Genomic DNA, 22,257 nt, shown 5'->3' with positions numbered 1-22,257 from the left:
CATGCACAAAAACACAAAATGGGTTTCATAGATTTGGTTTGTTTTATTTCACATTCAACCAATGACAACCAGTCTTATCAAATGTAGTGCAAAAACTTTAGCAAGGGAAGAAACAAGATCGTGAAAAACAAGTTGGACATTACAACTTTCACATAATTTGAACCAAATTCACTATTTTGAACAAAACAGATGTTTAGTGTCATTTGGGCAATTACGAAATATGTGCCCCTTGATTATTTGTTTCAGGCATTAACGGGGACCGCCCAAATTAGGTTTTACATTCATAAATATAAAAAACAACGAGATGATAAGTACTGTAGGTCATGTGATCTGCTTATGAATAACAGACTTTTGGCTATGATAGATTTCAGGTAAACATTGTTAGGCTACATCTTTTTAGCAGGACAAGGAACACTGATCATTGAAATGTACCGGGAAGGGCAAAAGGATTCTGTTTAAGTCAAAGAACATCAACAATGACATGCGAGTGGGGTGGCCTTACAATGCCCAGCTCAGTTCACACTCCAGACACAGTACAGGTACACACTCTCTGTCCAACAATTCATCTTTAAATCTACTTACTAAACTTATATTTCAAAAAAAAAACAACAAGAGGGCAGTACATGAATAGCTTGGGTTCAGTTTCACAGTGACGCTTGATTATACACACCCACTTATAGTGAGGTCCAGAATCATTTGGACAATGACAGTGACAATTTGTTTGTGGTTGAAAAGCTCTTGAATTGAAGTCTACACTTCAATCACATTTCATCTTCAAATCTACTGTGGTTTATGAAAGCAAAATTAGAAAAACCTTGATATTGTCCACATACAGTATTACTGGAACTACGCGCACACACACGCACACTCACAGCTGTTTTATAACACAGATATTATCAGCAGTAAACACAAGGCTGGCAGCATAAGACAACATGTGAAAACATGGTGGTACAATGCCATGGAAATAATCTTATTAAAGCAACATGTTGTGTCCAATACAATAATTTAAGCAGCAATCAATATATTGATGAGAATTAAAAATCACAAATATTTTCTAAAGGTTTTCAAAAACTTGTACCAAATGTAAAGTCACATGTACTGAAGACACGTTGAAATGAAATTGAAGTACCATTTAGCAGAAATTAGGTAAACATCGTAGTTTTAGGAATACTTAAATGTATGGTTCACCCGGCAGTGTATGGATGAAGTTTAGAAGCGGTGTGCAATGTGCACGGCTTTATCTTTGTACTCACATTAGACTGAGGTCTACATGTGTGTAATAGAAGCTATCAGTGAAACCAAGGAGACCTTCGGAATGAGCGTAGTAGTGAGTGTACTATTTTTTAAAAAGGACTGGATTGTTAAACCTTGTCACACAATCAAGAAGGTAGAATCAAAAGCATGCCCTAATTAGGAAAACATTTCTTCAGTGCAATAATCATAGCCTCCTTTTCACAACAGAGAAACAAACCCATCCATTCCTGGTACAAATAATACACAGTGTTGGCAAAGCGAATAAACGGCACACAAACGGAATGGAGGGGATTCTCACAGAGGAATAAACAGCAGTTTATAAACAGTTAGAGGCTGGGAAATTCAAAAACACTGGCCAAATACAGTACGTGAATCACCGGAAATAAAATAACACCTGGAGCTTCAGTCTAGGTTGGTCGTAAAAACAGCTGCGGGGGGGAAACAAAGCTCACAATTCCCTTTTTATTGATGACAATAAAGACAATAATACATATTAGAGCTATGGCAATCGCTGCTTCGTACCGACACTGTATCAGTTATGATCACGTTCATGCCTGGTTGGATTACAGATGCTGTCAGTTTACAAACAGTAAATACTTTACTTCTCCTGATAGCATTCAACTGTTAACGTATAACACTGGCTGCTGAGTCACTACAGCAGATATTAAGTGTGCTTTGAAAAGCATTTGTCCATTTGTGTACCTATTAACTGACATTTTTTACTTCATTGTCAACGAAATACTGCGGAACCTCCGTAGCTGAACGCCCCAAATATGATAACATTTTAGTTGAACTCCAAATTCTATGGAAACATATTCCTTGAAAGTAAAGTAAAACTGTTATCATGCAAGACGAGATAAACGCAAATCTCATGAGATATCAACTAACTGAGTATTTAAAGCATCGGTGTCAAACTCAAGGCCCGGGGGCCAGATCCATCCCGCCACATCATTTGATGTGGCCCGCGAAAGCAAATCATGTGCGTCAACTTCCATGATTCTTGCTAAAGTCTAAACCTAAATTTCTAATTGTCATACGTAGTAATAATGTTGAGAGTTATTCCTCAATCTGTTGTGTATAATGTAATAAAATGATGAGGCGATTAAACAGTTACAGTCGTGTGAAAATGTTTTTGACCCCTTCCTGATTTCTCTTTTTTTTCTTTTGCATGTTTGTCACACTTAAATGTTTTCCATCTTCCAACAAATGTAAATATTACTCAAAGATAACACAAGTAAACACAAAATGCAGTTTTTAAATGAATGAATGATTGTTGTAATTCAGCCACATTGGATGATTTTTTAGCATGAACCACCTTTTTAAGGTCATGCCGCAGAGTCTCAATAGGATTCAGGTCAGGGACTTTGACTAGGCCACTCTAAAGTCTTCATTTTGTTTTTCTTCAACCATTCAGAGGTGGACTTGCTGGTGTGTTTTGGATCATTGTCCTGCTACAGAACCCAAGTTCATTTCAGCTTTAGGTCATGAGCAGATGGCCGGACATTCTTCTCCAGGATTTTTTTGGCAGACATCCGAATTTATGGTTCCATTTATCACAACAAGTTTTCCAGGTCCTGAACCAGCAAAACAGCCTGAAGACCATCACACTACTACCTCCCTATTTTCCTGTTGGTATGATGTTCTTATGGTAGAGTGATGAACACTAACCTTAACTGAGGCAAGTGAGGCCTGCATTTCTTTGGATGTTGTTGTACGGTCTTTTGTGACCCATTGAATAAGTCATCACTGCACTTTTGGGGTAATTTTGGTCAAACGGCCACTCCTAGGAAGGTTCACCACTGTTCTATGTTTTTGCCATTTGTGGATAATGGCTCTCACTGTGGTTCACTGGCCTCCCAAAGCTTTAAAAATGGCTTTATAACCTATTGCACACTGATAGACCTCAATTCCTTTCTTTCTCATTTGTTCCTGAATTTCTTTATATCTACACATGATGTGTAGCTTTTGGGGCTCTTTTGGTTTACTTTACTTTGTCAGGCAGATCCTATTTAAGTGATTCCTTTCCAGGTGTGGCTAGAGAAATTGAACTCAGATATAATAAACCACAGTTATGTTTTAACAGCGGGAGCAATCATTTTTTCACACAGGGCCATGTAGGTTTGGATTTTTTTCTCTCTTAATAATAAAAAATTTAATTTAAGAACTGCATTTTGTGTTTACTTGTGTTGTCATTGACTAATATTTAAATTTGTTTGATGATGGGGAACATTTAAATGTGACAAACAAACACAATAAGAAATCAGGAAGTCGGCAAACACTTTTTCACACTACTGTATATGGTTTCACTGTCAACCCAGCCGCTGAGGAAAATCGTAACTACAATTTGGCCCGCGACAAAAATTTGCTTTTTCACCCCTGATTTAAAGGATTACTGTAACTCCAAGATGGCCAAGAGAAGTGTGATGCTAATCATAGAAAAGAAAACTGTGGCATAGGAAATTGCCTGACTGCTTACTACAATATGAACAATACAATTTTAAAAAGTGAATGCTAATATAAATAGCAGGGTGCTGAAAGCAAAAATGAATAATGAAAACTAAAACTGTAAAACTTTACTATCCATGACTCTCCATTATATGTCTGTCAGGCACCAAAGCCTGAAAATCTTTACTATACAGGGAATAACTCAGCACGGTGAAATACTGGTTAGCGCATCCGCCTCACAGTTCCGAAGTTCTGGGTTTGAATCTTAGCTTTGGTCTCCCTTTGTTTGAGTTTGCATATTCTCCCTGTGCTCATTGTTTTTTGGGGGGGTTATGAGGTTCTTTCCAAATTCCATATTTTCCCCAAAACTATCAAACTATTATCAAACTATAATATCGTTTTTCTTTATGCCTCTGAAATGATTAAAAATAAGGCCCGCCCTCAAGCTGTAAGACTTTGTGGTTGGTCCACTGAAGACGAGCCCTTCACCTGTCAATCAAATATATGTTGACGTTCGCTGTATTTAACTACTGGCTGAATAACGTGTGCCATTGAGGTTATGCTTAATAACCAGTTAACTTGTGTTAACCAGGGACTAATACACACAACAACACGGAGCGAGCCGCTGACATTTTAAACTGGTTTGCCGCGGTGGAGCGAGATGTTTAGCTCCTTAGCTCGTGGGCTGGCAAACATAAACAATTAACTTTCCCCTGTGTATTAACTGGGCACTCACAACAACTCAGAGCAAAGTGCATTTTAAACGACGTTGCCGCGGTGCAGCGATCTGTTAGCTCCGTAACTCATTACCTCACAAGCTTGTAAGCTAGCAAACATAATAAACAGTTAACTTTCCCGTGTGTGTGTTAATTGGAGACCAACCCACACAACAACTCGGAGCGTGTTTTAAACAGCATCGCTGCTGTGGAGGGAGCTGTTTAGCTCCTTAACTCCCTAGCTTGATAGCTTGCGGGCTAGCTCGTTAGCTTACAGGCTAGCTTTTTAGCTCGTGGGCTAGCAAACATAATAAACGGTGAACTTTCCCTGAAGTGTCTCTGTTGCGTGAATCTACGCGCTGCACGAGGAGCAAGGCTGTGAAGTATTGGAGGGAGCCAACACCGGCAAGAGTGTACCGGTCTGCCGGTGTTCCATGAACCCACTAGCAGCAAATGACACAGCCATTCAACAGTCAGCCCACCACAACAATGACAATTTCTCGAGTCCGGAAAAACTGTCGTGTCCATTTTATTTGTCAAAAGATAAGTTGATATAGTAATTGTTGTGACAGGCCAATGCGCAACCCTAATGAGGACAAGCAGTATAGAAAATTGACAAATGGTTCCAAAAAGTAACTTCTCTTTGAGCTTTGTTGAGAATGTTTAAATGTCACTTGAAACCTTACTTGAAATTAGACCAACATGAAGTCAACCAGCGCCACAGAATGGATTGTGTTCGACTTTGGAAGTTCTACTTGTAATCGTTCTGGAAGCAATATGGACGCAAATCTGCATGAGACAACGGATGCAAAGTTTGGTATGAGGATGAGTGTGCAATGTGCAACATTACTGGAAGCAGACAAAGCACAAGAAGAGTGTTTCAGCACGGCTGTACCTTGGTTGGGGCAAAAACCCTTTTATAACGGCAGCACGCTTGACACTGCTCTCCTCAGATTACACCTTATCAGCATTAATAAAGAATTTAGCCTCCACTGTATCTTATCCAAAAAAAATCATAGAACAACATGTACCTGCTCTACAAGTACCATAAACAACAACTCACTGGCTCTCAAATCCACCCACGGGCAGAGAGGTTTCAAACCTGACCCGTCAGCAGCAGGACCTATGAGATATTTTGCGGTTGCCATGGAGATCTATGGTCCCACTCAGTACCGAGTGGTCAATATGATCCTCGGTGGCCAAAACCTCCCTGACAGCTGCCTCGAATGCGGCTGTGACATTCGTGTCGTCCTTAGCGCTGGTCTCAAAGTAAGGACAGCAGCCGTTCTCCTCGCACCAGGCCCGCGCTTCGTCCTCCCCTACTTCCCTCTGCTCCATGTCCACCTTGTTGCCCAGCACCACAAAAGGGAACCGCTCAGGATCTTTCACATCAGAGTAATACATGAACTCCTTCTTCCAGCCGCCAAGGTTCTGAAAGCTCTGCAAGTCATTCACGGCAAATGTAAGCAGGCAGCAGTCGGCGCCTCGGTAGAAAGGCGTGCGTAAGGACTTGAAACGCTCCTGGCCGGCGGTGTCCCAGATTTGAAGGGTGACAAGACGTCCATCAACTTCAAGGTCCCTGTTGAGGAACTCAACACCGATGGTGTGAAATGACTGCGAGTCGAAACAATCGGTGACGAAGCGGTTCATCAAGGAGGACTTCCCCACTCCTCCATCGCCAAGCAGGATCACCTTCAGCAAGAGGCTCTTCCCGCTCATCATGCTCAGCCCTCCTCGCTGGGTCGCAGACAACAGCAACTCAATTCATTCTTAAAGGAGACAGGATGTCAAAAATATTGCTGTTAATTAAAAGACAGGTTTTAACAAAGCTGAGCCCAGCTTTAAAATTGAAAATAACAGTCCTGTAGGTTGTGGTAATGCCCATTACAAAGGGGTTGACAGGTGCGAAGCAACTCAAAGAGAATGTGTATGACAGGCGTTTCCACAATAATACAGCAATCCCCACTATGTCAGACTTAGCAGTAAGTTTGTAAAGGGGTGGAAGGTTTCTACAAGTCGAAACAAGTGGACAAAAAGTCTACACACCCCTGTTCAAATGCCATGTTTCTGTGATATAAAAAGTGAAACCAAGATAAATCCCTGTATATTCTCTGTATATTATGTGTCTAGAACGTTTTTAATGTGTGGAAGGGTAATTTCTGTCTTAAACTATACAAAAATCTCTTAATAGTCTTTCGAGGAGTTTGACTTTTCGCTGCGGTTTTTTGGAGGGTAACCCACATGAAAAACAGGGATTACGGCATACACAAAGCATTCTTACTCTTATCCATATTTTTGTATACCAGTAAGCACAAAAACTAAATCAGTCATACCCAAAAAAAAAAAAAAAAAAACCTTGTTTAAAAACCAACAAACATATAAACAAATGCAGGCCAAAACAATATTAAATATTAAATTATACATATTACACTTTTCACATATACCTTATACATTTGTCATTTTGGTAACTCTCGTCAAGTTGCTATTGTGTGTGTGTGAAATTCATGTACAAAGGCTAAAGCACTGAATGACAGCGTTGACGAATGTTCCTGTATTTAACAATGTTCTAGATGTTAGAAAGTAGCATTTGTCGAATACAGCTACCTATCAGTGACTCATATCATTATGTTAACCAACAAGAACAACAAACTTAAGGTTTATTATAGCCCTACCCCACAGCGTCAACAACAGTGACGTTTGAAACCACCACTGCACATGCGCAAACATGTACCGGCTTGCATGAAGCTAATTGCTATTATCGTTTTACCGAGTCTATATCATGAGAAAGTGTTTTTATGAGCACACAAAACAACAGAGTTTAAAACAAAAAATCTGACGTATCACGAAATCTCCTTTTCAACTAAGTTGGCAAGCTAGCCGGCTACTGTGGTGGGCTTGTTTACATTCCATGCTGATCATGCTAGCTGATAGCATCAGAGCATTCAAAGAGTTTGAACACGCTTTACAAGCTGCATACGAACGAGTTAGGTAGTGTTATACTACACTTCCATGTTGAAGCATTTAATACGTGCACTTACCCCCGTCCGTGATGGTTAATATTATGTTATTGTCCCACTCCCCTACATCGGACTGAGATTGCTTGTAGTGACGTAAGCGCGCCCATTGGGTAGGCGCAGGAAGGCACCACCCAGAAACAGCAAGGTCTCAAAGACAGTCAATTTACTTTTCGGATTTAGTCACTTGGGGTGGCCAGGGCAAACCACTACGACTGCAAAGAGTTTGTTTATTAAATGTTTATCTATCCATCCATCCATCCATTTTTTGAGCCGCTTCTCCTCACTAGGGTCGCGGCCGTGCTGGAGCCTCGCCCAGCTAACTTCGGGCGAGAGGCGGGGTACCCGGATAAAACCGACGCAGGTACGGGGAGAACATGCAAACTCCACACAGGCGAGGCCGGGATTTGAACCCCGGCCCTCAGAACTGTGAGGCAGATGTGCTAACCAGTCGCCTGACGTGCCGCCCTTTTGAGACATAAAAATGTAATTCACACATTGACAGATAATTGTAAACAAAGACCTTTCGTTCTTACGTTCTTTCTTTCTTTCTGACACACATGATGATTCGCTGATGTGTCTAATCACCACAGTATAGTGCCAACTACTGGCGAGGAGTACTTACACCATGTCAGTTTTTTTTTACCTTGAGTATCGGTAGCTGGTATCGGCAGCCTTCACAAGTACCCGATACCTACAAATAAGGCTGGTATTGGCCCGATACGATACTTGGAATTCGGTGCTCACCCATCCCTAGTTAGGCCCGCGAGCCACATATGGAAGGTCGAGAGTCCTGTAATATTTTACTATAGTATTTAGTCGCATGGGAGGCATGGTGGTAGACTGGTTAGCACATCTGCCTCACAGTTCTGAGGACTGGGGTTAAAATCCTGGCCCCGCCTGTGTGGAGTTTGCATGTTCTCCCTATGCCTGTGTGGGTTTTCTCCGGGTACTCCGGTTTCCTCCCAGATCTCATAAACATGCATGGTAGGTTGATTGAAGACTTTAAAATGCCTGTAGGTGTGAATCATTGTTTGTTTATATGTGCCCTGTGATTGGCTGGCGACCAGTTCAGGGTGTACCCCGCCTCCCGCCCGAACATAGCTGTGTTAGGGTGCAGCACGCCCGCGACCCTCGTGAGGATAAGCGGTACAGAAAATGGATGGATGGATTTAGTCGCACATTAAGTTGGTTGATTTGAATGCTTTTATGAGTTTTTATTTTTTCCATATTAATTCATTTGTTTCTTAAATTAATATAATTAGTTGAATCATTAGTTGTATTAATTTATATATTCGTTAATTGATTTATTGTAATTAATAAAACAAAACAGAGTAAATAAACATTTTTGGTTAATTAATTCACTTATTATAAATACCATACAGAAATGAGAATTATTTTTTACATTTTACATACACATTTTAATATTTTTTTAAATGTCATCCACGAATGACTTGGATCATCTATTCGTTTTAAAACTCAAATGTGGCCCGACTTGAGCACAAGTTTTCCCACCTCTGGTTTAAACCATATATGACACAGGTAAAAGTCAGTTATTTTAGTTGCACTATTCTTCAGTAAAATCTGTCCCAAAATCATGTGCATGTGTTTTTCTTTTATCACGGCAAGTAGAGGGAATGATTCTAAAATCAATTTACGCATTTGTAAACCTGTGCTGAGCTCTTACCACTATTGAACTCCAGGGGGCAACAGTGTGTAGCTGTACTGCTTTAGAGCGTAGAGGAAGAATCCAGAAGTAGTGTTTTTTTTTTAATTCCCTCCAGCTTCATGTATTCTTTGACCAAAGTGCATCCTGTCATCACATAGCAACCACAACATTACTTTAACCCAGTGTATTAAATTCCACTTTTGGATACGTAAGAGGTCGGAACTTCTATGCGTCTACAACGGTAACGAAGGTGAGAAGTACTTTTTTGTTTCCCCCAATGTTAAATGCTCTGACAGCGCTCTAAAGCAAATCTGCGCTTATTTAATATGAGCCCGAAACATTTAAAACCTAGGTGGCACGGTGGACGACTGGTTAGCACATCTGCCTCACAGTTCTGAGGACCGGGTTTCAAATCCCGGCCTCGCCTGTGTGGAGTTTGCATGTTCTCCCCGTGCCTGCGTGGGTTTTCTCCGGGTACTCCGGTTTATTCCAACATCCCAAAAACATGCATGGTAGGTTGATTGAAGACTCTAAATTGCCCGTAGGTGTAAATGTGAGTGTGAGTGTGAATGGTTGTTTGTTTTTACTCCACTATGACCAAAGAGCTGTCAAAGGACACCAGAAATAAAATTGTAGACCTGCACCAGCCTGGGAAGAGGTAAGCAGCTTGGTATGAAGAAATCAACTGTGGGAGCAATTATTAGAAAATGGAAGACATACAAGACCACTGATAATCTCCCTCGATCTGGGGCTTCAGGCAAGATCTCACCCTGTGGGCTCAAAATGATCACAAGAACGGTGAACAAAAATCCCAGAACCATACGGGGAGGGTGGGGATATGACCTGCAGAGACCTGGGACCAAAATAACAAAGGCTACCATCAGTAACACACTATGCCACCAGGGACTCAAATCCTGCATTGCCAGACATGTCCCCCTGCTTAAGCCAGTACATGTCCAGGCCGTCTGACGTTTGCTGGAGAGCATTTGGATGATCCAGAAGAGGATTGGGAGGATGTCATATGGTCAGATGAAGCCAAAATAGAACTTTTGGTAAAAACTCACCTTGTCGTGTTTGGAGGAGAAAGAATGCTGAGTTGCATCCAAAGAACACCATACTTACTGTGAAGCATGGGGGTGGAAACATCATGCTTTGGGGCTGCTTTTTAGCAAAGGGACCAGGACGACTGATCCCTGTAAAGGAAAGAATGAATGGGGCCATGTGTCGTGAGATTTTGAGTGAAAACCTCCTTCCATCAGCAAGGGCATTGAAGATGGCTTGGCCCTTCAGCATGACAATGATCCCAAACACATGGCCCGGACAACGAAGGGGTGGCTTCGTAAGAAGTATTTCAAGGTCCTGCAGTGGCCTAGCCAGTCTCCAGATCTCAACCCCATAGAAAATCTTTTGGTTATCAAGAACCCCATGTCAAATGTTCATTTTTAGTTAATGCTGCAGGCTGTTAAGAAAATGGATGTTCATAATTTGGACACCTTTTTTTTTTTAAACCATGCAAACCTTTTTGACCCAGCCCCCTAAAAGAATCTGAATCGAGAATCGTTTGGAACCGCAATCAAAATGAGGAACCTGAATTGGGACCGTAATCGCTCAAATTCAAACTATGCCCAACCCTAAAGAGGACTGACCACGTAAAGGAGGCACATCTATAGGGAACTTCATAGTCACCTCTACTTGTAGCTCTGGTGATTCTGCCTGAAGTTGGCTTCAGCCTCACATAATCTGTTAATGTTGGTGATGTGAATCTGTGGAGTTTTGTATATACTACAAAAGTATATAGTATAGAAATATCGTAAATTATAATAAAAATATTTAAAACTGGCAAAATGTAATCGATTACGTTTCCAGTACTGTATATGACAGTGATGGCATGAGATCCTAGCAAATATTTTGAGCGGCCTTTTATGTAACAATTCAATTTGTTTGAGAGTAACTTCATCAGCAAGAGTCCAGCTTGTAAAACAATAGTCAATGTGTGAGTAAATCATAGCATGTAAAAATACATTTGCTGCTGTATGAAGAATGTGTTTTGTGCTTTATGATAACTTGCTAATTATAAATGTTGCATTTTGTTCTTTCAGATGGCGGGGAGAGGCAGGCTGGTGTCCTGTTTGTGTTTGGGTCTGTTTGGTGTCCTGTGTTGGGTGTGGGTATCCTTTGCGTCCTTCCCTGATGAACAGCGTATCATGGTGTCATATGATACACTGGACCAAGGACCTTTTAAGCCCCAGAGTGCTCTCAGTGACATTGAGCTTTCCCCAATGAGTTCATACCGTGGGCCTGGCAACCAAGACCAGCGTAGCAACAAGGAGCTGCCTATTATCCTGTGGTGGAGCGCAGGCTTATTCCCACATTTTCCTGGAGATACTGAACGAATTGACTGTGCCACCTCGTCCTGCCTGGCCACAAGTAACCGCAAGGTACTGGAATTTTAACAGTGGTTCTCAAATTTCTTACAGTGAGAAGAAAAAGAATGTGACCCTTTGGAATTTCTTACATTTTGCATTAATTGGTCATAAAATCTTCATCTAAATCCTGAGAATAAACAGTCTTCTTAAACTAATATCACACAAACAATTATAAGGTTTCAAATGTTTATAGAACATATGGAAACACTCACAGGACAGGGAGGAAAAGTAAGTGAACACTTGGATTTAATAACTGGTTGACCCTCCTTGGCAACCTCAACCAAACATTTCCTGTAGTTGCAGATCAGACGTGCACAATGATCAGGACGAATTTTGGACCATTCCTCTTAACAAAACAGTTCCGGTTCAGCAAGATTCCTGGGATGTCTGGTGCGAATGGCTCTCTTGAAGTCATGCCACAGCATCTCAGTTGGGTTGAGGTCAGGACTTTGTCTGGGCCACGCCAGAACATGTATCTTCTTCTTCTCAAGCCACTCTGTGTTTTGGACTGTTGCAACACCTATTCTCTTTTCAGCTGCAACTGTTGGCCTTATGTTCTGCAAAATCTCTTGATAAACTTGTGAATTCATTTTTCCATTGATCATAGCAATTGATGAGTGATTAAATTAAGTGTAAAGTAACTGGTGGTGGGGAGCAAAATTAAGAAGACAAAGGCAGAGTAGAGAGGCGTGTGTTGGAAGCTGAGATAGGATGAGTGTTGTGTGGCTTTTCGAGAAGAGGTGAGACAGGCTCTTGGCAGGCAGGAGGAGCTTCCAGAAGACTGGACCACTACAGCCAAGATGAGCAGAGAGACGGGCAGGAGATTACTTGGTGTATCTTCTGGTAGGAAAGGGAGAAGGAGACTTAGTGGTGGTACCTTAAAGTACAGGAAATGGGTTAGCTGAGAAGTGGTACACTGAGAGGACAGAGGCGAAATGAATACATTGAGATGCGACATAGGGCAAAGTTAGAGGTGGCAAAGGCCAAACAAGAGGCAAATGATGACATGTATGCCAGGTTGGACAGTAAAGAAGGAGAAAAAAAATCTATACATGTTGGCCAGACAGAGAGATAGACATGGGAAGGATATGCAGCAGGTTAGGGTGATTAAGGATAGAGATGGAAATATATAGAGATGGAAGTATGTTGAATGGTGCCTGTAGTGTAATGGATAGATGGAAAGAATACTTTGAGGAGTTGATGAATGAGGAAAATGAGAGCGAAGGAAAAGTAGAAGATGCAAGTGTGGTGCAATGGTTAGTAAGGGGGAAGTTAGAAAGGCACTAAAGAGGATGAAAAATCGACAACAAAGGCCTACTGGACATAGATGTGGAGGAATAGAAGCATCTAGCAGAGGTGGGTGGGTGTTTTTTTTTTACCAGGTTGCTCAACAAAATTCTAGTGGGTGAGAAGATGGCTGAGGAATTGAGGGAAAATGTGCTGGTGCTGATGTTTTAGAACAAGGGTGATGTGCAGAGCTGTGGGAACTATAGAGGAATAAAGTTGATGAGCCACACAAAGTTATAGGAAAGAGTAGTGGGGGCTAGACTCAGGACAGAAGTGAATATTTACGAATAACAGTATGGTTTCATGCCAAGGACGAGTACCACAGATGTATTATTTACCTTGAAAGTGTCAATGGAAAAGTACAGAGAATGTGAGAAGGCGCTACATTGCGTCTTTGTAGATCTAGAGGAAGCCTATGACAGTCCCCAGAGAGGAACTGTGGTACTGCATGCGGAGGTCTGGAGTGGCAGAGAAGTATGTTAGAATAATACAGGACATGTATGAGGGCAGGAGAACAGTGGTGAGGTGTGGTGTAGGTGTGACAGAGGAGTTTAAGGTGGAGGTGGGACTGCATCAGGGATCAGCCCTGAGCCCCTTCCTGTTTGCAGTGGTGATGGATAGGCTGACAGATGAGGTTAGATTGGAATCCCTGTGGACAATGATGTTCGCAGATGACATGATCTGCAGTGAAAGCAGGTGGAGGAGCAGTTAGAAGTAAGATACCATATACCTGTCTGTGCATGAATGGGAGGCATGGGGGGGGGGGGGGGGGAAGTGAGGCTACAAGGAGAAGAGATAGCGAGGGTGGAGGACTTTAAATACTTGGGGTCAATAGTCCAGAGCAATGTGGAGTGTGGTAAGGAGGTGAAGAAACTGGTCCAAGCAAGTTGTAACAGGTGGAGGAAAGTGTCAGGTGTTTTGTGTGACAGAAGAGTCTCTGCGAGGATGAAGGGCAAAGTTTATAAGACAGTGGTGTGGCCAGCCATGATGTACGGATTAGAGACAGTGGCACTGAAGAGACAACAGGAAGCAGAGCTGGAGGTGGCGGAAATGTAGATGTTGAGGTTCTCTCTAGGAGTGACCAGGTTGGATAGGGTTAGAAATGAGCTCATCAGAGGGACAGCAAAGGTTAGATGTTTTGGAGACAAAGTTAGAGAGAGCAGACTTCGATGGTTTGGACACGTCCAGAGGAGAAATAGTGAGTATATTGGTAGAAGGATGATGAGGATGGAGCTGCCAGGCAAGAGAGCTAGAGGAAGACCAAAGAGAAGGTTGATGGATGTCGTGAGGGAAGACATGAGGGCAGTTGGTGTTAGAGAGGAGGATGCGGGAGAAGCTTACATGGAAAAAAGATGACTCGCTGGAAAAGAAGATTACAAATAAAATAAATAATAATTGTACCTAAATCAATGTTTAAAGACAAACAGTTGTTCAAGGTAAAATGCAAATATACTGAACAGTTAAATACAACTGAAATGTACTTGGCCAGTGATTATTTTGTGTACCATTAGAGGGAGCTCATGTCCTGCTAGTGTACTCGCAGAGCCATCAATTATCTGGACTGCTTAACCCCGTTAGGGTTGCAAGTGAACTGGAGCCAATAACTGCTGATTTTGGGCGAGAGGCGGCCATGGCTTAGTCGCCAGCCAATCGCAGGGCACATACAGTATACGCAGAAAAATAACCATTCACACCACTGGACAATTTAGAGTGTTCACTTAACTTTCATGTTAAGCATGGGGAGAACATGGAAACTCCACACGGGAAGGCTGGAGCTGAGAGTTGAACCTAGAACCTTGGAGCTTTGAGGCAGAAGTGCTAACCAGTAGGCCTCTGTTGACCAAAAACTAAAATAAAGTAAAACCTTTCAGCTTTTGATGTCCTATGGACGTAATGGAGAGTAATATAAAAAAAATAATGCTTTTCATTAGTCATCATACTGTACTTTCAGCTGCAATTTATAGGTAATTTCTGTATGCAATGTAGTTCAATCAGTAATCTTTTGAATTGAATGATCGTAAGGTCCAGCTGTACAAAAGGACAGCATCCATCATCTTCTATGGAACGGACTTCCGCGCCTACGAAGCACCGCTCCCTCGTCTCCACCACCAGACGTGGTGTCTTTTCCATGAAGAGTCCCCCATGAATAACTACCTCCTATCTCACGGCCCGGGCATCAGGCTGTTCAACTACACTGCTACGTTTCGCCGGGAGTCTGACTACCCTTTGACGCTGCAGTGGCTGCCATCTCTGAGCTACCTGCTGGAGCCTACAGTGGTTTCTCTCAAGGAGAAGAACCGGCTGAGGCGGGAGGGCTTTGCCCCCGTACTCTACATGCAATCTCACTGTGACGTGCCCTCTGATAGAGACAGATACGTCAGAGAACTCATGAAGTACATTGAGGTAATGCACACGCCATATTTGGTAAAAGTCAGTGTTTGTGGTTGTTTACAGTAATTTATTTTCAAGTAAACTCTGTTTAAACAGAGTCCTGCAGTAAATGTTTAGTACATGAAATCAAATGAAAGGCTGATCATGTAGTCATGCAAGGAGAGATTCAGAATTAAAGATGAGCTGGGGTGGTGGAGACAATGCCAGCCAGCAGCAGACTAGCAATTCTGCAACAACTAGTTCCCACTTGCACATTTTTGTCCGGAGTGGGACTTGAACCAGTGTTCTCTGACTCCAACACCAAAGTCCTAACAGACGGAGGTACTGGGTTTATTTTCCTCTTTGAATAGTTTTCCTTCTGCATGCACCAACTCTTACATTTTATTCAGTTCATTACATTAAACACATTAACTTTGACTTGTCTCTTATTTAAGTTATGCCTGGATGAGACTACAAGACAAACTTGGTCTTTCCCGATTGCACTACGTCAGACAACCGCCATAAAATCAGTGGCAGTGGCAAAACTAGACGACATGTATTCCGATACCACCGTGTCCTGTCTTTTACGATCACTGGGCTTTATCTTGTCAAATCAAACACTGTCGTAGTGACGGAACCAGAAAACGTCTCACTTGTCGACGCAACCGGACAAACTCGTTACCATGGCAATGACAACAACTATGCGCCGCCCCAATGTATTGTGAGGGTGGGGGGGACAAAATGAGGAAAAATGTGTGGTGCTCGGGAGAGGACATTCAAGAATTGCTCGAGGTATGTTCACATACTTTTAATACGATATGGCTCACAAGCAGGCAACAAAACGATATGTAACCTAGCAAGCTAGTGCTAGCACTAACGGTTGTATGTAAACATGCAGCCGTTCTGTCGAATCATGTTCTAAGGCGTCAGTAAACATCGGTTTGTGCGCATGAATAAATGTTGACAACGGCAAGCACGGGAGGCGATGCGCCGGTCACAATACTATTGGTCGATGTCAAGGTGCGCTGTCGTTGATATGTCCCACTACACGGAAGATATCCAAAAAAATCAAACATGCTAGACTTTTCATTTTGGCGTCATAGGGCTATCGTAGGGTCAAATCGTTGTTTGTGGATTGTGTCACACTACAAGATATTTTGTCTTTCCCGACAAAATGTGTCAAGCCCGATCTTGGAAATCGGCTGCGATAGCGCATCGGGCCAATATCGGGGCTTAATCCTGTAGTCTGATCTAGGTATTAGCTCCCATTTCTTATTCCCTATATTTATTGTTTATTATTTCCTGTTGCTAGCCTTTCAATATGTGTGGCAATAATAATTGTATGTTTCTTTATTTATTACAATATATTTTCAATTTCTTTTCAATTTAAATAGTTGTTTCAACATCATGGATTGAGTATTAATATATTTTTGTTTTATGGAAAGGATATTGTATTTTATTACTTGTGTAAAACGTTCTTCCATATGAAGCTAGAAATGTTTGTTACTACTACAGTGAACCCTCTATTCGTGGGAGATAGGGACGGAGCCCTGCTGCAAATAGCTCAAATCTGTGGCTAATTGAAGCTCCCACTGCACAAAAAGGTTTATAACTGCCTATCAATACCACAGCATGTGGCAAGCACTACTTTGGTCTAAATGAAGCTCCTCAACTCATTTTAACATAGTTCCTTGGCACCCCAAAAAAGTCTGCTAATATGTGAATTTGCATATGGCGAAACGCAGATATACGGGGTTCACTGCATAGTTTCTCCTCTTCAGGTGGATTCTTACGGTAAATGTCTGAACAACAAAGCTCTGCCTGCACATCTAGAAGACACATCCACGGCCACAGGCGAGGAGGCCTCCTTCATGAGATTTGTCGGCCGCTACAAGTTCCACCTGGCGCTGGAGAACGGCCGCTGCCAAGACTACATGACTGAAAAGCTATGGCGGCCCCTCCACCAGGGCTGTGTTCCTGTGTACCGGGGCTCTCCTGTGGTGGCAGACTGGATGCCCAACAACCACTCCGTCATCATAATCGATGACTTCCCCTCACCTAAAGCTCTCGCCAGCTTCCTCAAATTTCTAGACGAGAACGACAATGAATATGCCAAATATTTGGCATTCAAAAACATCCACAGTGTCACTAACACTCATTTGCTGGAGGCTCTTGAGACCCGCGAATGGGGGGTCAACGACATGAGCAAACCCAACTACTTGAATGGATTTGAGTGCTATGTGTGTGACCGTGAGAATGCACGGCTGGCTGCAGAGCGAGCCAGTAGAAAAGCTCCTGAGATAAACCTGCCTCCAAAACCAAAGATGGCCACCAACGCTCACATGGGATGCCCTCTTCCCAGCCCGGGGTACGGAGAAGTCCAAGACCTGCCTGCAGATGACGGGTGAGTCAGTTCTAAACTCGGCTAGTTCTGTCCTTACAAAGCCTTGTTGCACGAACTGATGAATCCTGCTCGGATGACAGGCGAAACGTCTTCTAAGACAACCAGAACTGTCCAGTTGTGATTGATTCAATGCCCTGAGAATCAAGAGTGGTGTTTGTAGATGAGCGGAGTCCAGCACTCACCCACTGACTATGCAGCTGCATTGACTTGTGATTATGCTTCTAACGAACAATGTAAATGTATAGTTTACTACGTAAGAAATCAAATGCGCTCAAATATAAGAATCCCGCATACTATGTTAAAGATCGATTTGGACTTTGGTGGGAAAAAAAAAACTGCCATCTGGACATCCTTGCTTAAACCCAGTTTTATTTTTAAGGTGTATTTTTTTTTTCTGTTGGTAGCATAAGCTAATTTAGCATTTTTTATTAGTCTATTCATATTGTTAGCAAATCAGATTTTGTATATAATTCACAGTAAAAAGATGATTTATACTTTTGTGACTTAATACATTTCAGAGTCTGCACTTTTATACTTTTAAGAACAGGAGCTGGATCAGTGCTTTTACCAGAGAATTTTTGAATGCCAGAAACTGGTGGTTTTTAAGCTGACAAAGGCACAACGCATTTGCCATGAATCATTCTTGTCGGCAACAACATCAAACAATTCTTTAAAATAAGTCCATGGATGGGGAATAATATCATGCTCATCCAAATCTTTTGCTGGTGTCATTAATGCTCCCTGGTTCCTCCATGTCGGTGCTGTCAGTTTTTTTCCCCTCTTCATAAGACTGAGATTTTAGTTAATCAAGATCTCCATCGCATCATCTCTTTCTTACGTCGCATTTTTATCCGTGGAGGTGGTTGGGAAAAAATAACACATTTTAATTGTAGTCAAGCGCGTGTCAATTTTAATGTAGTCAAGCGCCTAACAGAATGGAATATTTAGGTTAAACGTACTCATAACCAAGTTACAGGAACTGAAGTTAAAATTTATTTAACTCAGCCTGTGAAAATTCATGCCCATGTTAATTGTGCAAAGTGACAACTTCACACATTGGCCCTTCCGGTAAGCGGCCTCCATCATTTGTTCCATTTTCACTTCATCCAGTTGTAATGGCCCAGTACTTGTTTTGATATTATTTAACTTCATATGCAGATAGAAATCAGAGTACAGAGTAGAAAGTACAGATATCTGTGTTCAAATGTGGGGAATGAAAAAATAATCTGTCAGAAATATATATAAGCCATTAAACTACAGATACCTGAAAGAACAAAGTACAAATCAGTATTTGTACTTTGTTCTTTCATATCACTGGATGCCATGATGTCCTTAAGCATCATTGGATCCCTTGAAAGGGGCTGTATAAAAATATGTTATTGTCTTTTATTATTATGACAGCAAACTGGTTAAGATTGAATCAACAGCGTCTCTGCTGGTTGCAGCCAAGCAGTGCACTCGGCTTCAAGATGATTAATCCGCACAACAGTCTTAACGATCAATTAATAGCCTAATCTATTATGCCCACGTTTAATTAAAATATCTTCTGTGATGGGTCTAATGTTGACGTGTCTGTCTGCAGATGGTTGCAAATGTGGCCTCAGGACTACTGGCAGAGCCTGGACCAAGCTGAGGGGCTGGAGGCTCTGATAAGGACAAACGAGTCGGATCCTGCACTGTTGTGGAAGCACATCCAAAGAATCACCGTGAGGCGAGCCAGAGGCAAACATTGATGGCGGCCTTAAACAGGCCAAGGAGGATGGAAGACATCCAAGAGTCCAGATGTGCTCCACAGAATGCAGAAACTTTTTTTTTTTTTTTTTTTTTCTAATGAGGGAATGAAGCACATGCCTTATTTGCACCTGCGCACAAAACTCCTGTTCTCCAATGGGCAGTTCAATTGATTTTGGTATTTTTTTAAGACACATACTTCAAGTTCAATAATGTTAAGGTGCTGGGCATTAACTTTAAATTGTCTCCAGCACAGTTAGTCCATAGGGGCACATTGTCATTCTGGGGGGGGGGCATGTTTGCATTGGAGTGATGCCAAGTGAGCCCTGCCCAACTGTGTGTGAGGACAATCAGGACAGAAGCCACTGGACGTAATTAGCGCCCCCACCACCTCCCTTTTTTTTTTTAGTAGCCTGATGGTTTGCTATACACGTTTTATGTGACAATGCAAAGAAAAAATGTTACTTAGCTGATATTTTAACAGTTTGTCACCAATTTTATGACATGGTGCAATGATATGTGAAATACATTTTTTTTATCAAGCTTTTTGTACATGCAAAATGAGCACACTATATGTTTTTATACCTGTATAAATGTTTTATTTTTTGAACAAGTATCAGTAAACCAGTGAACAGACATGTATTTAGAATATTTTGTAAGAAGTCATATTTAAGCAAAGTCAATATAAATATATTATACCCCGTAATGGCAGTATTATTCATACAGATTTTCAGTTAAGCCCAAAATTATAAATGCACGACCAAGTTTTGAGAAGATGGCTTTTTTTAAATTATTTTAACTTCAAGCACAATCCTAGAGCATTCTAATGAACTTTTTTTTTTTTTTTTAAACATTTGACATCTTCTAGGGTGTTTGAATTGGACACAAACAATAATGGGAATAGCAAATGCATTTTCCCTTAATGTCTTATTGTTTTGCCACGTGTCAACTCAAAATGTGGTCATTGTACGAATACATTTGGGCTTAATTGTATCTGACGTGCAGACAAATCCTTAAGTTACACTTTCACCAGCAGGAAAAAGAACATGTTTTGCCAATGAAAATCTTGTCTTGCGTGAAAGTAATTGAATGTAATTATTTTTATTGCTCGTTAGTCTCTTGGCTCACCCTAAACCACCATCCTTCTCGCATTGAAGCAGTCCAAACTTGGTGGAAGAAGGCCGCTTCTCACTTTAAATGCAAATGACGAGCCGCTGCGATTAATCGAAGGCTGCAGAGTAGCAGCTTTCACAGTGGACTTTGCCTTTGTGCAGGAACATGTTGTAGATGAGGTCTCCCATCGGCTTCCAGCATGAGGCACACTGAAAATTAGGGAAGGGGTCATTAGAAAAAGTCCTTAAATGGGGGGGGGTTACTCATTTCTTTGCTCCTAAACACACTGGTGACAACTACATAATAACCCTAAATAACTATTGACACACACACACAAGAACACGAAAGCCTATGCTGCCTCCAGGACATCTTAATGTCCAAGGATGGAGCATGGTGCAATTAGTGATTTCTCACTGTCATCTTATCCTGGTCTCATCTCAAGTTCTCTTGTAAAACCTCTTATAAATACCAAAACAGGATACTGAAGATGGTTTCTACCTGATGTACTGCTCTCCTATCACAAAAAGATAGAGTGCAATAAAGGCAGATACACCCATCCATCCATCTTCTAAAGCGTTTGTCCTCATTAGGGTCACGTTTCGATGAAGCTTTTCTTAGCTGAGTTGGGGTGAGAGACATTGTACACCTTGGACTTGTTGCCAGCCTATCGCAGGGCACATAAAGACAAACAACCGGTCGCACTCACACCTGTGTATTGTTTGGAGCCCTCAATTAAACTAACAAATCTGTTTTGGGAATGTGGGAGGAAGCCAAAGAGAGGAGGAGGAGAACAGGCAAATTCCAACACACGAGAGCCTGAGATTTGAACATGGGATCTCTCAGCTGAGGCAGACGTGCTAACACCTACGCTACTGTGCTGCCCATAAATTTAGATACAAGTATGCAAGCATACACACTAATGAGTGAGGAACAAGCAGCTACAAATGAGACCTTTCCCAACACACATTCTTCCGGTGTGTCGACAAGAGCGGCAGCCCTTTCACTGCTCTGCTTTTTATGTTACCATTTGCTTGGTCAAATTCATTAATGTCATTCATGTATTTTATTGTATGCTCAAGTTGTATTAATCAGTCAGACAGACCTATTACAGTAGTTACATGTCTAGCTCTATGGTTAACATCACACTTTTCCACGGAACCATTGGCACCTAGTGTAGTGGCTTCACAAAAAAAAAAAAAAGGAAGCCAAAAGGGAAGCAAAGCAAACCATAAATACAAAGGTAAAGCATGTTTGAAGGAAGGCACAATGGGGTTTTATATTTGTATTTCTCGGCACGTGCCACAACCAGTCGGGCCTCAGGAAGTCACTGGCCAAGAAAGAACTTTTGCCTCTTGGCAGTCATTGTGTCAAACTTGCTTATCAATTTCTTCTTATTTATTCCTCCTTTAAATTTGTTTTATTTGAAAACACACACAATGATCAGTCCCCTCCTAAATTTCAACAGAAATACAGTATATCAAAGAACTGATACCGAATTACCTTGAAACATTGCGGGTGGCAGCTAATGTTAAGGTGCTCGATGGTGATCTTGGCATCATTGCCCACCAGCTGCCCACAGTATGTGCAGGGGGAGGAGAGAGAGCTGCAGGAGGAACACATGAAGATGATTTTGGAGGCAATTGCTTGAATCAAAAACATCAATAACCTATCACACTTTCTATCAGGATACTTGGAATTCTAAAAATGTCCCTCCTTAGCGCTGTAGTGGAACTATTAAGTATAAATGATTTTTAAATTAAGAAAACATTTATAGACTGCAGCAATTAAGCCTCGACTAGCTGGAGGAGGGATATCAAATTACAAGACA

At 41.7% G+C, this 22,257-nt stretch overlaps 3 protein-coding genes across 8 annotated transcripts in view; 1 reads left to right on the top strand and 2 right to left on the bottom strand.

Annotated features, from left to right (window-relative positions):
- Positions 1 to 23: 23 nt before the first annotated feature.
- Positions 24 to 7,558, bottom strand: rab9b (RAB9B, member RAS oncogene family). Its single transcript, XM_061788749.1, has 2 exons — positions 7,454 to 7,558; positions 24 to 6,184 (listed from the first exon to the last, which is right to left on the bottom strand). Exon 2 carries the CDS (start codon positions 6,135 to 6,137, stop codon positions 5,526 to 5,528), a length of 612 nt encoding a protein of 203 aa, XP_061644733.1. The 5' UTR covers positions 6,138 to 6,184; positions 7,454 to 7,558; the 3' UTR covers positions 24 to 5,525.
- A 1,594-nt stretch (positions 7,559 to 9,152) lies between these two features.
- On the top strand, positions 9,153 to 19,952 carry fut11 (fucosyltransferase 11 (alpha (1,3) fucosyltransferase)). Its single transcript, XM_061788746.1, has 5 exons — positions 9,153 to 9,348; positions 11,198 to 11,536; positions 14,834 to 15,214; positions 16,963 to 17,585; positions 19,168 to 19,952. Exons 2-5 carry the CDS (start codon positions 11,198 to 11,200, stop codon positions 19,316 to 19,318), a joined length of 1,494 nt encoding a protein of 497 aa, XP_061644730.1. The 5' UTR covers positions 9,153 to 9,348; the 3' UTR covers positions 19,319 to 19,952.
- znf185 (zinc finger protein 185 with LIM domain) overlaps positions 19,891 to 22,257 on the bottom strand; it is a 22,751-nt gene continuing 20,384 nt past the window's right edge. For all 6 annotated transcript variants that reach the window (XM_061788740.1, XM_061788744.1, XM_061788745.1 and 3 more), the window contains 2 exons: positions 21,930 to 22,032; positions 19,891 to 20,638 (listed from right to left, as the gene is read on the bottom strand). In XM_061788740.1, the coding sequence (XP_061644724.1) occupies positions 20,537 to 20,638; positions 21,930 to 22,032 (205 nt within the window). In that variant the 3' untranslated portion in view covers positions 19,891 to 20,536. The remainder of the gene's footprint in view (positions 20,639 to 21,929; positions 22,033 to 22,257) is intronic.

Source organism: Phyllopteryx taeniolatus, chromosome 10 (assembly GCF_024500385.1).
Source record: "Phyllopteryx taeniolatus isolate TA_2022b chromosome 10, UOR_Ptae_1.2, whole genome shotgun sequence".
Taxonomy (NCBI): Eukaryota; Metazoa; Chordata; class Actinopteri; order Syngnathiformes; family Syngnathidae; genus Phyllopteryx; species Phyllopteryx taeniolatus.
This window is presented reverse-complemented; position numbering and strand designations above follow the sequence as displayed.

Excerpts from the sequence above, each read along its gene's own strand:
- rab9b (XM_061788749.1), bottom strand. The coding sequence starts at position 6,137 with ATGATGAGCGGGAAGAGCCTCTTGCTGAAGGTGATCCTGCTTGGCGAT.
- fut11 (XM_061788746.1), top strand. The coding sequence starts at position 11,198 with ATGGCGGGGAGAGGCAGGCTGGTGTCCTGTTTGTGTTTGGGTCTGTTT. Across the intron at positions 11,537-14,833 it reads TGGCCACAAGTAACCGCAAG|GTCCAGCTGTACAAAAGGAC; the intron begins GTACTGGAATTT and ends AATGATCGTAAG. Across the intron at positions 15,215-16,962 it reads AACTCATGAAGTACATTGAG|GTGGATTCTTACGGTAAATG; the intron begins GTAATGCACACG and ends TCTCCTCTTCAG.